Source organism: Trichoplusia ni, chromosome 2 (genome assembly GCF_003590095.1).
Source record: "Trichoplusia ni isolate ovarian cell line Hi5 chromosome 2, tn1, whole genome shotgun sequence".
Taxonomy (NCBI): Eukaryota; Metazoa; Arthropoda; class Insecta; order Lepidoptera; family Noctuidae; genus Trichoplusia; species Trichoplusia ni.
The window spans coordinates 4,415,412-4,430,473 of record NC_039479.1 but is presented as its reverse complement, the minus strand read 5'-3'; the positions used below and the strand labels follow the sequence as shown (position 1 = coordinate 4,430,473).

General features: G+C 35.7%; 2 protein-coding genes across 4 annotated transcripts; one reads left to right on the top strand and one right to left on the bottom strand.

The window, feature by feature from the left end:
• The first annotated feature begins 483 nt into the window (after positions 1-483).
• LOC113504320 (farnesyl pyrophosphate synthase 1-like) lies at positions 484-4,264 on the top strand. The gene is made up of 5 exons (XM_026886580.1): positions 484-2,351; positions 2,556-2,696; positions 2,851-3,054; positions 3,370-3,612; positions 3,787-4,264. The coding sequence occupies exons 1-5, from the start codon at positions 2,142-2,144 to the stop codon at positions 4,120-4,122; spliced, it is 1,134 nt and encodes a 377-aa protein (XP_026742381.1). The 5' UTR covers positions 484-2,141; the 3' UTR covers positions 4,123-4,264.
• Positions 4,265-5,452: 1,188 nt separating this feature from the next.
• On the bottom strand, positions 5,453-14,821 carry LOC113504293. Of its 3 annotated transcripts, none has more exons than XM_026886562.1 (8): positions 13,879-14,821; positions 13,246-13,788; positions 12,882-13,042; positions 11,838-11,987; positions 11,483-11,568; positions 11,039-11,196; positions 10,030-10,308; positions 5,453-9,556 (listed from the first exon to the last, which is right to left on the bottom strand). In XM_026886562.1, the coding sequence occupies exons 1-8, from the start codon at positions 14,531-14,533 to the stop codon at positions 9,363-9,365; spliced, it is 2,226 nt and encodes a 741-aa protein (XP_026742363.1). In that variant the 5' UTR covers positions 14,534-14,821; the 3' UTR covers positions 5,453-9,362. The 3 variants fall into 3 exon arrangements, with proteins under 3 accessions (XP_026742363.1, XP_026742357.1, XP_026742350.1); XM_026886556.1 differs by having other exon boundaries at positions 13,246-14,627; positions 14,727-14,819; XM_026886549.1 differs by having other exon boundaries at positions 13,246-14,820.
• Positions 14,822-15,062: the final 241 nt, after the last annotated feature.

Below are 15,062 nucleotides of genomic sequence, written 5' to 3'. Positions count from 1 at the left end.
GCCCCTAAATAAATAAAGATTAAAAAAAAGTCTTTCTATTTTTCACCTATGAAGTCAAATTTTGAAAACAAGCAACTTTTTCTATGTAAGCAGTTCTATGCTCTGGTTCTATGTCTAAATTTGAATGCTCAGTTCAGGTTCGATCCGAACGGAGGCAAGTCCGACGAAACTTTTTAAGACTTTTTTGAATTTCTATTGAAATTATAACTGCACAGATTTGTCTCAAATCATCTCAGATATAATGGCAATTTATCAATTTATGTATAGGCTTCCCGAGACGAAAATATTGAGCGGGTCACACTAACTACTGAGTTCTTTAAATAAAAGTGCATCTTCTAAGTACTCTACCGCTTATACAATTTGGCTGTAGTAAGGTTTTACAAAATAAATAAAAAAGAAGGGTGACGTTAGTAACTGTATTTATAAATAAATATAAAGAACAACATAACTATACAAACATATAAGTAAACAAAAATACGGAATACAAAATAAAAAAAAATTAACACGTAATGTGGTAAGTTATTTATAGACTCAATTACCATAAATTGACATAATATTTCCTGAAAAAGACGTAACGATAATCAAAATGCAATGCAATTTAAAAGGACTAAAACAGCCTGAGGGCCTACCAGCATAATAATATATATTATTAAAAAAAATAACTGGAATCCGAGCGATTCAACCTCTTGAACGAGTGAACCGATTTTGATTTTGTTTTTTAGCTTGAAAGGGGAAGTAGTCGTGAGAGTTCTTAATATATTACATGAATATCGGTCCAAGATGACACCACAAAGTAGCGGACGCCCTGATACCTGGGTGTTAATTAAATGAAAGAGCTTGACTAATTTTGTACTACTTAACTAGAATACTGTACGCTATGTCAAATTTAGACAGTGCAGTTTTGGACGCGCGACGTTTTGTAATGCATTCTCACATTTTCACAACTCAGTACTTTTAGACCTGGCTGAATGCCCCTGTTCTTGGCATAAAATCTGGCAACGTGAGAAATATAATTACAAAACCTTTAACCCCTACTTCTTCAAGAAATATTTAATTTAATGACTTATTTCATCCCTTACTGGAAAAAAATGAATACATTTTTAACTCTTTATCACTTCTTTCTAAACTCCAGAAAAACTAGTAATGCCATGTTTGTCCTTTAGGAAGAAAATTTTCTATTCTTCTTTAAAAATATATATGTATATACCAGATGTGGAATTTCATAACGCCTTTCTTTACAAATCACGAACTTGTTTCTTACTATGAACTTGATTTGACTTTGTATTCAATCCTGACTTTCAACCTCCATTAAGTTTTTGTTTATAAATCTCATATGTTTTAACATCTATCCAGAAAGTGTCTAAATTTTCATGCAGAGAGTCGTATCCAAAAAATTCATGCAGTCAACCAAAACTTTACGCTTTCGATTTAACCGTGGACTATCATTTCACCCATTTAGGGGTGGAATTTCCAAAAATCGTTTTTAGATTTCTTTTCTTATGGACCACCTGGTGTCAGAGTTTAAGCCGAAAGTCCAAGGTAGCCATCAGGCTTCTGATGCGGCTTTACTCATTCTGGAAAAAAAATCTGTTGTCTTTTTAGCTAAAAAAATCCTTGTTCCTTCACTAAATTTAACAAGCGACAAAGTAGTCAACTTTGTCAATTGTATCTTACTGCAGTTACTCATTACAAGTGCAGATATTAGCTAGGGTTTGTTTAATAATAAATTATAAACTATATACGTATATCTTTATACATATTACGATCTTAATTAAATTCCTTTTTTAACGGCAAGGCGATTACATATATAATGTTTCGGTATGCGTTTAGGTGCTTGAATGGTCGGGAATTCTCAAATGCTCAGCTGATCAACTTGTTTAATTGCAATTGTCAAGATAAGTAGGTGACCTTTCACTTTTATAGATAATAGATAGAAATATAAATATTGTGCCTACCTAAAGTCATCAATATATCAATAATAAATATATTTCCGTCATTATCATCGTATGCTCCCGCCTTAAAAGAAGCGGAAATTTAAAACAAATGATACTTCATTGTGATTCTTCGACGTTTTCCATGACGTAAATACTCTAACTTATATCCCAGTAAATTATTGTTATTGTTTATTAAAGTTCTAAGTTATGGCCACTTTAGTTCTCCGCAACAAATTATTTTTGAGTAACTTCAAACACGTACACAAGGGTTTTGCGATGATGTCGACTGAGATGGCAGAATTTAATAAAAAGGATAGAAAAGCGTTGCTAAATGTTTTGCCTGAGGTTATACAATACGTGGGTAAGGGTCCGATCTTGGAACAAGGGCCAACTTCAGCTACAAACTGGGTGAAAGAGGTTCGTATTTTGTTACTTTTTTTTATTTCGTGTTTAACACCTCCGTCATTTTCCGGACTTGAGTATCCTAAAAAGAAAACATATCTTTAAACTTACCTTCTCAAAAAGGTCGAGTAATAAATCAAACGATCGGCTTTAAATTCTATGTTCTGTTGTCGTTGTTCTTGATAAATAAGTGATTTGAAAATTAATCGTGATTTACAGATGGTAGATTACATGGTGACTGGAGGTAAACTAGATAGAGGACTCGCTGTAACCGCAGCGTATCAGTTTTTAGAAGCCCCTGAAAATATTACGGAGAATAAACTCCACTCAGCTCGAATTTTGGGCTGGTGTGCTGAAATGGTAAGTGGATATAGAATTCTTTCGACACAAGTTTTTTGGTTACACACTACTACACTATTAGCGAAGTTGGCTTTTAAGGTTCCAATTGTTATTTTACCTACTATTTAATTCATGTATCAATATTTTAGTTATCCTTTTATTTTTCTCAAAACAGACACATGCATATTTAGTGATAGTAGACGATATTATAGACTATTCAACGACACGACGAGGCAAATTGTGTTGGCACAGACAGCCTCATGTCGGCATAAACGCGGTGAACGACTCCAGTCTGATGTACCAGGCTTTGATGGAGTTATTAAGTACGCAGTTCGGGAAAACGCCAGAGTATATGGAAATGGTGAAACTTATTAACGAGGTAATTATGTTATTTACTATCAAGTAACTATACTTTGGAAGTCCTACCGAGCTGGAGACGGGATCCTGATATAGGCCGGGTATAGGCCACGCCAAACTTCGGGTTCGATCGCCGCGAAGCTTTGTGATCCACGAATGCTTGTGGAAATGTTCTGGATGTTTTGGAAATGTTTTTTGGAGTTTTGTGAACCCAAATTGCCCCCACGCGTCCAGCCACCAAGGGATAAAATCACAGGATAAAATCCCTTACTAAGGAAATTACGTGGAAACTATGTTATGTGTTTTGCCGTGAGTGATATGGAGCATTTTTTTCCAGACCATTTACATCACCTCCATAGGGCAATATTTAGACTGTAATTCATCATACAACAAAAAGAAGAACAACCTAGACGGTTTTACAATGGAACTCTTTAATACGATTGCTATAAAGAAGACCTCGTACTATACCATGAGATTCCCGTTGTACCTGGGATTATTATTGGTGAAGGATGGACACCTTAAGCCGAGGAAAGAATGGAGCGAAATTTGCTACAATCTAGGGATCCTTCTGCAACTTCAGGTAAGTCTACGAGTTCATTTATTTAGCAATTGTACATATTTCTTTAATGTTTGCGAAATGCCCGCAATAATTACTTTTTTAATTTTCTTCTAAAAAATCTATATACAATTTTTTTTTTTCGTAAACCCTAGCAACAAATTGTACCCTCCAATGTTAAATTATTTAAAACTCCAGAATGACTACATCGACTCGTTTGGGCCAGAAAGCGTCACAGGAAAGGCAGGCTCAGACATCCAAGAAGGAAAACTGACTTGGGTAGCAGTAACAACCCTTCAACTGTGCAACGACCAACAACGAGAGATATTCAAAGGATTTTATGGAAGCGACGATCCGAACCACGTTAATAAAATAAAGGAAGTTTTCAAAGAGTTGAAGATACCTCAACTATACGAAGTCCATGAAAGCAAGGTGTATAACGATTTGGTGAACAAAATTAATGCTTTACCAACTGAAGGTGAATCGAAGTTCTTCCTGAATCTTTTGAATAAGTGGTATAAAAGAGTCCTGTAAGAAACTGCAGTAGTTTTCTTAGTATAAGCTTGTTTGTAAATATTTATAGGCAATTTATGAACAAGTAGAGCGTAGATCGACGGAGGCAGAAATAGGGATGACGACAATTTGTTTTTGCAGTGTCCGTCTTGTAGTTTTTTGTATAATAATGGATACGTATTTTTTAATTTGTCCCGCAAACATAAATTGACCAAATTACAGTGAATGAAACTTACGCGTGACGTCACGATTGTGTATAAATTTTACCATATCGTTACGTCACAAGCCCCCTCTCCTAAACTTTAAAACAGTTAATCTTTGTCAATTCTAGTTTTTCTGAAAAAGGAAAAAATACGTGTCCAATACTTTTCAATTATCTAACTGAGGGACTAATGAGATTTTTTCTTTTTATACCCAATCGTCATCCCTATTGTAAAAAGTTACGTGGGATGTGAAAACGTATTTATTTTCATTTTAAATAACAGTTAATGTTTTCCGTTGATCAGACTTTCGAACACGGAAGCTGATTATGTAGTGTTTAGTATGATAAATGGTTGTTGTAAGGGCAGGACCCGTTTAAGTGTCTGATGATGGTATAAAATAGAAACTAGCATAAATTATGATGAATAAATTATTTGCATTAAACAGTTAGTTTTTTTTTCTTCTTGGTTGTAATTCGATAAATTAAAAACTTATTGGAATCTGAGATTTAAACCAACAATGCATTTTGCAGAATCAAGGTTTTAGAACACATCGAACACACCTTACGGGTTCGAAATAAGGTCGATGACAATATTAGTATGCCATAATAATGTAGGAGGTATAACACGTACCTGATACCTGATGTCTTCAGTCTCCAATCCGATGTTTGTCCAAAAGAGACTGTCCAATGAGAATAAAGAATATAACAAAAACATATTTATATAAAATGTCAGAATAGTGGTAAGTAATCTCTTACCACATTATTTTGCTGTCGAGTTTCGCTTCAGGTACAAATATTCAAGCACTCTTTACGCCCTCCACACTAGAACAAAAACAATAGTTATTTTATACGTATATTGTTTTATACAATTATACTTACACTTTAAAAAAAAGTAGGTACTCACTTAATAACCTGGCGATGGTTTGCTTCGACGACCAAGTGCATCACATTGGACATACCGAAATTGTTATTGAGGACACAGATATAGACTACATGAGGTTTTTGAAGAGGGTAATTAATCATATCTTACCTCTTCCTTATAAATAAAAAAGAATATACCTATAAGTCTGAACTCAAAGTAAAGTACTCACTCAAGTAAGCCAACACGTAAAAAAGAAAAACTAAGAATATATTCAAATAACAACAAAATACGAGTTCTATCATAGTATATTCCAAAAATATAATGTTATACATGACGTTGCTTTATATAATCGAGTACAAGGGGTCCCTAGCGACCCTTAAACAGTACTTAAAGTAAAATGCATAATATTAACTTAAACCACTTTTGCAAAATATAGTACACTATACTTTGTGTGTGTTGCGGAATGTTGCGAAATGTTTTAATATTAATTAACAAAACAATACTCATTGTCAAAGAACTATATACATACTCATGCATATTTATAGTGACGACCAGACTAGTTTCGGATCCAATGATTCGTGATCATGAGCTGACGCGGCGTGGACGCGAGTTGAACCCGACAGATCTGAATAACGTTCTAAGAAAATTATTATTATTAAAAAACAATAGTCGCCTTTAAGACAGCGTACATAAATTAATTCGTCTACTGGTCTTTTACACAGGTTAAACAGAGTACATAAAGGTGCATCCACACATGGAGCATTAAATTCACCTATTGGAAATAATAATAATTATGTGGATTACAATAGAGAAAGAATATGCTCTAAAAGTACATACTTAAGAATAAGGAATTTATATTTGGAAAGGGTGTGGTTAAAAACTCGTGAGTAGCCAACCAGGTGTTAAAAAACTGTGATACCATGTTGTAGACCAAGCATACAAAAAAAAACGACTCAGGAGCTTCTTTATTCCACTACCACGGAGTCTTTAGCCAGAGCAAGTATATTAAAATGAGGCTAGCCGCATGGCTATTGCAATGTGATCCAGTTAATGATAGAAAATTGTTATTTTCAGTGTTGTTACGAATGGTTTCTTCCAGAGCAATAAACAATTATTATTTATTATCAATTACTGTCAATTTATAATTAATGACCTGTTGCAATAAAATCATATGACGAAGCCTTTTAATAATGCCTGTAATTGTTTTAATTTTTTTTATCACAGCACAAGTTTATGGATCAAAGAATAAACTACGCTTGACAGACTGCGCTCCCATAAGACTGGAAGCCGACTCTAACATTTGGAAAAGGCTAGGCTGATGATGTTGAGTTGTTAAATAGTTTAAAATACTTAATACTATTAATAAATACGAAGAAACAAGTATAGAATTTTTTAAAACATTCAGTAACATTCCACAACATGACACTAACATATTAACAGTTAATATACCGAATATAGATTACAGAGGTCGTATTCTGACGTTTCAGTACCAAGGTTCCAGTGACACAAGACGAATACGACATCAATAGAGATGTCATCTTAATTTCTTTTTCGGATAGTGGTATGAATAAATTAGATACCTGATATTGACTAATGTAAGAAGAAAATATAAAATCAGGACTGGCTTAATCTCTGTTATTTTGTTCGAGTAGCCGTAGTTTGTTATACTGGCTAATGACGTCATGAACCCAAGTTCAATTCGCTGTATAGGAGTAGTAGGTATTTTTATATACGAAAAAAGTGTCTATTATTTTTTATACATATCTTAAGGAATAAACAGTTTTCATATTGGAATCTTATATAGCATATATCTTGTATTCAACGGAACCTAAAGTAGCTTTAAAACTTAAGAATTCGGCCTCGAAACTTATCATTTATCAAGTGCGATAACTTTTACAAAAGTATTGTGTTGAACTGACTACAAGGCGTCTACTATAGAAATAAGAAACACAAAACTTGCATCTTATCATCATTTAACACCTGTATAAAGTATCTTAACTCGTTTTAATTGACCAATCAATAAACAATAAAATAAAAATAAATATTTACAGCATACCTAATCAACATCAACGGTTGTGTAATTCTATCTATTCAAAAGCTATAACTATTTTAATTCGGTTCAACATTAAAAGCAAATTAAATAGTCGTATTCCGAGTGAGTGGGTTAATACATATACAATTTATATTACAGCCAAATGCGAAAAGAAAAAAAAACATAATTTTGTGTTTCCCACTAAAATAGCAAACTACAGTACGTGCTAATATAATTTTGACTAGTAAGCACCAATGGACTAATAATAATTATTTCTTACAAAATCTATGTACAATCTTATATGGCTAATAAAATTTAGCCAATCACACAGCTTTAGTTACACGAAAACCTTTAAATACTAAATAGATAACACTATTTTTATACAGCGAGAATATCAAATAAACGTTTGAGCGACATTTAGTGCAACCCTAGTAAACGTAAACAAATCACTTTAACATAAAGAAAAGAAATACGTTATTTGTGCATATTTGTTAAAAGAGTAATTATCAGGCCGCTATACACGTTGCAACGTAATTAGCCGATAACCGAGAATGTAAGTATCAAATCCACATAACACAACTGCTACATGAAATCAAAAAGGTTCGCACAAATCACATCTTCAGACTAATTCGGCAAAACTCAGAGAATTGTGTTACCACGTGTACATAGGCCTTTAAATAACATGTTAGTAGGATAGACGACTAACTTAATTATTGTGTTATTTAACATAGGGGGACAGTAACAAAAAACATGTCTTTCATTAGGGAAACTTCAATATTGAAGATGGCAGCACTGGAGCGTGAAGCTGGTGTTGCCACTGAATATTTAAATAATGGAATAACATGGTTACAATACTGAAAAACGGATAATAAACGGCAGCAATAACAAATTAAGGTAGGGTTACGAATGAAGATGCATTCGGGTATGTTACAAAATTAGCTTTTCGACCATTTTTGCATGAAAAATAAACAATAGAAAGTTAAAAAGTAAGCAAATGAATTCGTTTTTGTAGTAAATGGTTAGTGTCATACCAATTACAAGTTAAACTTGACTTAATTCGCAATCCACTGAAACATGGAAATATTTTTTTACAGTATGTGTCAATACGTTATCAAAATCATATTATTGATCGGCAAACGGTAGATGCTAATTAATACAACATGCAATTTCGGAGGTCCTATAACTGAGATGTATACAAAACAAACGTCATCGCTATATGTCACGACTCATGACGATGTTATTGAATACACAAGCACTGCAACTGTGTTCAATTGATGTTTATATCGAATAGTGAAATATAAAATATTAATACATATTGATTTAAAATCATAAAAGTAGTTGTTCCATTGGTTTTCGTACAAATTGTACCTTTTATTAACCAATGATGTGTAAAGCTCAGTGAAACAGCATAGCTACGTCCATATTCAAGAACAACATTATTAAACCACTCTGTTATGTCCTTCTCTGTCCGGGTGAGAGTGATAAAGACAGCATGTCATAGTGTAGTTCTTGAAAAGGGACGAAAGTCTCTTTGTACACTGGGCAACAGGTCAGCGATTTATATCAACCGTCGAAGACTTAAGTTGCCTAGCATACGAAGAGCCTCAGACTACATCAAAAATTCTGCTTCCCATTACAATAAACAGTTTAAAACTATATTATGTATGTTATGTTCATGTAATTATGCTTTGTACACGAATATAGAATAAAATACATCTAAATATGGTTACATTATAACCTAGTACGTTATCTAATCGGTGTCCACAATTTGGCATTTTCAATACCAAACAGTCACAAGCGAATTATTTCTACTGTCTTTACTTGAGAGAAAAATACAACGTATTTTATGATAGTGCTACAAATTCAGTCCATATTATGTTACTCCGCTGTGTATTGTGACTAAATATTTCGTCTAGCGAAATAAAAGCCTACCTATCATCCGCCTTAAACTATCACCAATATTTTAGAAAACACTAACAGACCGCTTTCGAATCGAAACAAAAATTTACACAGAACACCATACAGCCGAAACATTCCTGAATCGAAACAACCGTCCTTGAATGAACACTAAAAATGCGCGAGAAACAAAACGCACCTGTCATTAACGTCACATTTGAGTGAAGTTGAGTTCAGAAACTATATAAAACGTGGTAATTCCATGGTTCTCATGCGGGGTCGGTCTGCGTGAGTACGGGCAGCTGCGGGCTGAGCATGAGGCGGCGGTGGGCCTCGGAGCCGGTGAGCGCGGCCACGGTGACGCCCGCCTCGTACGAGGCCGGCACGCGGATGTGGCGCGTGCGCGTCCCGTACTCGCCCCACCCGATAGCGCGCCACTCGCGGATCACGTTTACTACTTGCCCTGTAATACAGATTTATTATATTCATTATTTTTAGTAATACTAGCAAAGCTCACATTTTTTTTTGTTAGTGAGCGGCCTTGCCTTTATGTAGGTTTCTGTTACTTCGTTATTCGTAATAGGGTTTTGAAGCCGGCTGTTGCCACCACAATTCGTTACAGAAGTACAGAAAGTTCAGTAACATTGGCTTCTGTCAGTATTTCCAGAAAATATATCTTACGGGGAACTATCTTTTATCGAGACGGCGAACTACATTGTGTGAATCGCGGTCTCTCTTGCAAAACAGCAGCAATACTGGTTCAGGAGAAGATCGTAACAGAGGATTAAAGCTATCTACACTCTAAATATTTGATGCTCTCCTATAACCCAAATTATGAGAAAAATTGTGTTGCTTCCGCTACAACAATACTAATAATTTCTAATATTACTGTAGATAATCACAAGTAATTCCCAAAATAGATAAAAACTAACTTACCTAAAACATTAAACGTATGAAACCGTCGATCAGGCACGACCATGAGCGGCGTCAGATCCGTATTCGCCGTAAACCTCGACAGCACGTCCTTGGTCCGGACCAGCAGCTCGGAGGGCGCCGTGAGGTGCGGCCACAGCGCGGGCTCGCGCACGCACTCCACCGGGTTGCACACGTACACGCCGCGCGGCGACACGCCGAACACCATCTGGTGGTGCCACGCGTCCGGGATGTCGCCCTCGCAGCCCGCTTGCAGGTTCAGGGTCAGGATTGGTACTGCGCCTGGAGAACAAACAATCGTGTCAAATAAAGCTTGTGGACTAACAAATAATCCTTACTAATAAAGTAACCGTGTCTGTCGGTTACGCTTTCCCGTCTAAACCACTGAACCGATTTTAATGAAATTTGGTACAGAGATAGAGTTGACCTTGAGAAAGAACATAGGATAGATTTTATCCCGGACTTTTGAAGAGTCTCTTGGAAACGCGATATAACCGACCTCGACGTAGGCGAAGCCGCGGGCAAAATGCTAGTGTATAAAATAAGTATTTCATTATCAAATCGCTAATTACATGCGGTAATGGTGGAGTATGTAGAAAAAAGATATTATAAAATATAGTATCGCCAACGCGCAGTGACCAATTGATCAATGTTCAATTCATCTTTATATTTAATTTTTGTGTCCTCCCTTTACTTAAAAGTGGCATATACACGCAAGTCTATTAGCCCGATAGCCCATTTTATTAACCTTTCTGTTAACCATACAAAAATTTACAGCTATAAGATAAAGGTGCTATTCATTTTTAAACTTTATCGTTAATCATAGGTTTCTGAGTGGCTTGAGTGCAAATTACTCGAAAACGTATACATACATACTGTCTATTCGCTAGTAAGCATATTGGAAGGTCAATGTTTTTAATTATACAGCAACAAATTTCACACAGTAATCTTCAGTAATCTTACTCAAAATATCTCATAATCGCGCGCATATTTTAATAATCCCCACAGAAACCTAGTGTGATCCAGTCAGCAAGCCAGTGAGACAGCGACACCGCTCGTTCAGGATGCGTCGGAAAGAACCTCGCAGTGACTAGGCCGTCAGACGCCCTGTGGATACCGGAGACCAGGTCGGCGGCTGTACAGCCTGCCACCGCTCTCGACAGCAGATACCTTTGAAAACATCATTTTAGGCATTTAGTATTAAGTAGTTTATGTATCTATTAAGAAGAAATAGGAACATGAGAATGTTGTTTTTTTCTAATATTATAATAGCTGTGTTAAGTAACATTGCAAATAATAATATGTAAATGTAACACGAAGCAGTACAGAAGAGGACAAAACAAAGTGTTTACCTATGTCTATAAATAGTATTGTTATGTTGCAGAAGAGTGATTCTTATTCAAGGTAGCAAGTTTGGTACTTACTATAAAAATTATATTTGTATCATAATATTTACCTAGGTAACGGCGCATTATTTGCTCTTTGTCGTGCTCCAACAGATGAGGTTATCTTTTCTAAATTGACAGGCACACCTAAGGCATTCTGAAACAAAATTAAGTTAATGATTACTACAATTCAATGTAATACATTTTAATCACATAAATTCGTGAATTACTTCTTGACAAGAATAGACCTGGTTGTTTTTGATAAAATTTAGTATATGAGCAGTGGAGTCCGAGAGATACATTCAAGGTAGGTTTTTTGCAGCATTACTCAAAACCCGCGAGAGCGAATTTTGTTATTTTTTAACATTTTCTGTCAACTCGCAGACATTATATGAGCAAAATAGTATAAATATAACAAATACTAACAAAAACATTAACAACAGCGGTGGCCCCGCAGGCCGAGGTGCTGATCTGCGTGACCTGTCTCTCGCAGGCCTCGCACTCCGACCAGATCATGCAACGAGGTGGTTCCACACAGGCTGCTGCAGTCGAACTGCTCGCGGTTGCTTCACCAACCTTGACAAAAATTAAAATTTTAGGTTTGTGTTATCTGGGCAGAAACAATTGATAAAAAGAATGAAGAGAGGAAAGGGCAAAGAAGTATCGTGTCCAGGGCCACATCCAGAATATCTATTGTATCTAAATAGACACGGTATCAAACAGACCTCCTATTTATGAGCTTTTCAGACGTAGGTTTCGTGTGATGAACGAGGGCCTATCTCCACATTCTAAAGTAATTTCATTTCAATACACGGTGTAGAGCGGCATCTCTCTTCCACATGAGTAGAAATATTACTTAGAAACATTGTGTTAATCCCCCTGTTAGTCACATGATACCAAAGTGTGAAGAACTCATTATTACTATGTCCGTTTGATACAAATCAATTTACATACTAATTATGTCCTTACTGAGTACAGTCGATTTATAGGATTCAGAAATGTAGAGATAACCTGTATTGTATTGATAACAATTGTGCACTAAAGGAAACAGGAATTGTGTAGACAGTGACCTCTAATTTTACTTAAATGATGATAAACTCAAATATTTGCATAACAATTAGATGTGGCACGATTGAAAGGAATCAGTTATCTAACTTTTTGTGTATTGAGAAGTAAGTAATAACAACAACATTTAACCAAGACATCTTATGCTTATTGCTTTTGACAAATAAATGATTTTTTAAACATGGTCTACTTAAATAAACATTTTGTGTTTACAGACTACAGGTACAGCCACATGTAGGTAGGCAGCAATTACAATGCACAATATCCACACATTCCACAATTTTAAAGACATACATTCCTAATTAGTCATTGTCAATTCAGATAGAAATTCTTCGAGTAAAAATTGTGTCAACATTATTTATAGTAACATAGACAAATAACTAAATAAATATATAAGTCAGTTACCTTAGCAGCACCCTGGGTTTCCACATCAAACCTAACTTTGTCAGCAATCAGCTTCTTAGCCATGGAGACATGGTATAATGCTGATGACAGATTTGCTGTGTCAAGTGACGCCCCCTGGTTAATTTGGTATGCAAATGGACCTTCCACATGCTCTTCCTCATCTAGAAATAAGAATAATTATAAGAATCGTATTTTTTTTTGTATCATTCTTCATTATTTTATTGCTAAAGTAAACATGAGAAAGATTACTAATGTATTTAGTTTCTAGGTCAAATTGGTTTACACAACAAGACATTTTAACAAGCTAAAAGAAACAGAATTAGCTTTGTCATTTCAGAAAGGATAATGAAAGATTTTTACTTACAATTTAATATCTCCCTTGGTGACACCAAGTCTCCACTTGAGACATGTAGACTGACAGGTATTGATACCGGTCCATGTGACATAGTCCTTCTAACAATCAGCTGTTCTCCTCTGGAGTTCACATGAGTGATGTATGGCCCGAAACTGTAGTTTTGATCCACATAGTTCTGACTGCTGGTACTCTCTGAGGCATCACCATGCCCCATAACCACTCCTCGACTTGTTGATGGCACACTATATGCGTACGGATCAGCTTCTCCATGTGACCCAGACGCTGTACTTGTGGGTACAGTGGGAACAGCTACCACTGGCACGTTATATCTTACAGCAGGAACATATTCTGGTGATGTCCCTCTAGGCACTACCTCAATTTCTTCTGGCATATTACTAGCAGATTCTAAGTCAGCATCTGGAGATGATTCATCACCGGTGTCCACTTCACATGACGGCCCTGGGTCAAAATCCATTTCTAGAAAATCCATGTCAGGACTGGATGCCCTTGAAACTGGTTCCCTTACAGCTGCAGGTGCTCCTTGCTGAGGCCCTTGATAATTAGGCATTGGTAAGTGTTTTTCTATAGGTAAACCCATGTCCAGACTGAAAAATGAACTAGGTAAATCTGCTAAATGCTCACCACCTCTATATGTGTAAATACATCCATCTTCTGACCCTAATGAGTAGTCATCATTCCCCGTATCACTTGAGCTGTCGTCATCCAAATTTGGTCTATTTAACTTTAAACTTGAAGGCCTCTTCCTGTTTTCCCTAAAAGAGCTATTGTCTGGGTTATCAGATGCTCTGCTTGTCCCACTGGTGGAGGGTAGACTACTACTTCCTGCTTTTTCATACACTTTATGCCTCTGGCATGTTTCTTTTGTCTGTTTGTCTTGACTTGATTCTGTGCCATTATCACACAGTAAAGGTATAGATCTACTGTTGCCTGCAACTGGAGAATCCGCTTGATCCGAATTAGAATTAGTTATTTTGTTATTACACATTTGTGATGGTATAGAATTACATGAATTTTTATTAGATTCAGATTTATTATCACTACATTTGCTGCTCTGCGAGCCTGATTCATTACCAGCTAATGAGTTCGTGAGATTTGTTCGAGGTCCATTTAAAGGAACAAAGCTCGACCCCGGATTCGATGTCGATGTAAATAGATTTTCAGCGCTATCCCGTTGCCCTGCCTGGGTAGGAGCGCTTTTAATGTTTTTATTTTTCTCACCGTCACCATCAAGTTTACCAGAATTCTTCGTAGACTGAGAATCTTTAGAAGAATCCATGATTACAAATACATCGTAAAAGTCGGCATTGTTCGCTTGAATTTTTAAGGTTACCAACGGCTTGTTGATGTGAATAGAGGTGACAAAGAAGGCTCTAAAATAAATTTAAGACATTATACAAACAACAACTTAACGGAAAAGGTAAAACATTGAATATACAGGGCACAGTCTGTAAAAGGAAATAATAACAAACCAATTCGCAATATTCAGATCAAAATCCTAATTTGACATATGACAGACTTGACAGTTTAAGAGAAAACAGTGCCGAGTAGAGTCCAGTTTCATTCGGTTTCTGTTTTTATCTGTAAGTAAACAAAGATATTTGTTTTATTAGTTGGCAACACTCGTATTTATGGCGCGATATTCTTGCTTTTTCGTTGTAGTAAAGCTATTAATACACGAACTCCGTTTGATTTCCTCGACGATTCCCATTTATCCCGAAAAAATGTTTTGAACCTCACTATGCTGCAAATCCGTGTTATGAATGCACTTTATTTAAATAACATAGTTTTGGTTTTCATATGTGGAT

Bases quoted from the DNA above. Each gene is read 5' to 3' on its own strand.
- LOC113504320 (XM_026886580.1), top strand. From the start codon at position 2,142: ATGGCCACTTTAGTTCTCCGCAACAAATTATTTTTGAGTAACTTCAAA. The intron at 2,352-2,555 runs GTTCGTATTTTG...CGTGATTTACAG, and splicing joins CTACAAACTGGGTGAAAGAG to ATGGTAGATTACATGGTGAC. The intron at 3,613-3,786 runs GTAAGTCTACGA...TTAAAACTCCAG, and splicing joins GGATCCTTCTGCAACTTCAG to AATGACTACATCGACTCGTT.
- LOC113504293 (XM_026886549.1), bottom strand. From the start codon at position 14,533: ATGGATTCTTCTAAAGATTCTCAGTCTACGAAGAATTCTGGTAAACTT. The intron at 11,988-12,881 runs GTAACTGACTTA...ATTTTTGTCAAG, and splicing joins AAACCCAGGGTGCTGCTAAG to GTTGGTGAAGCAACCGCGAG. The intron at 11,197-11,482 runs GTAAATATTATG...ATGTTTTCAAAG, and splicing joins AATAATGCGCCGTTACCTAG to GTATCTGCTGTCGAGAGCGG.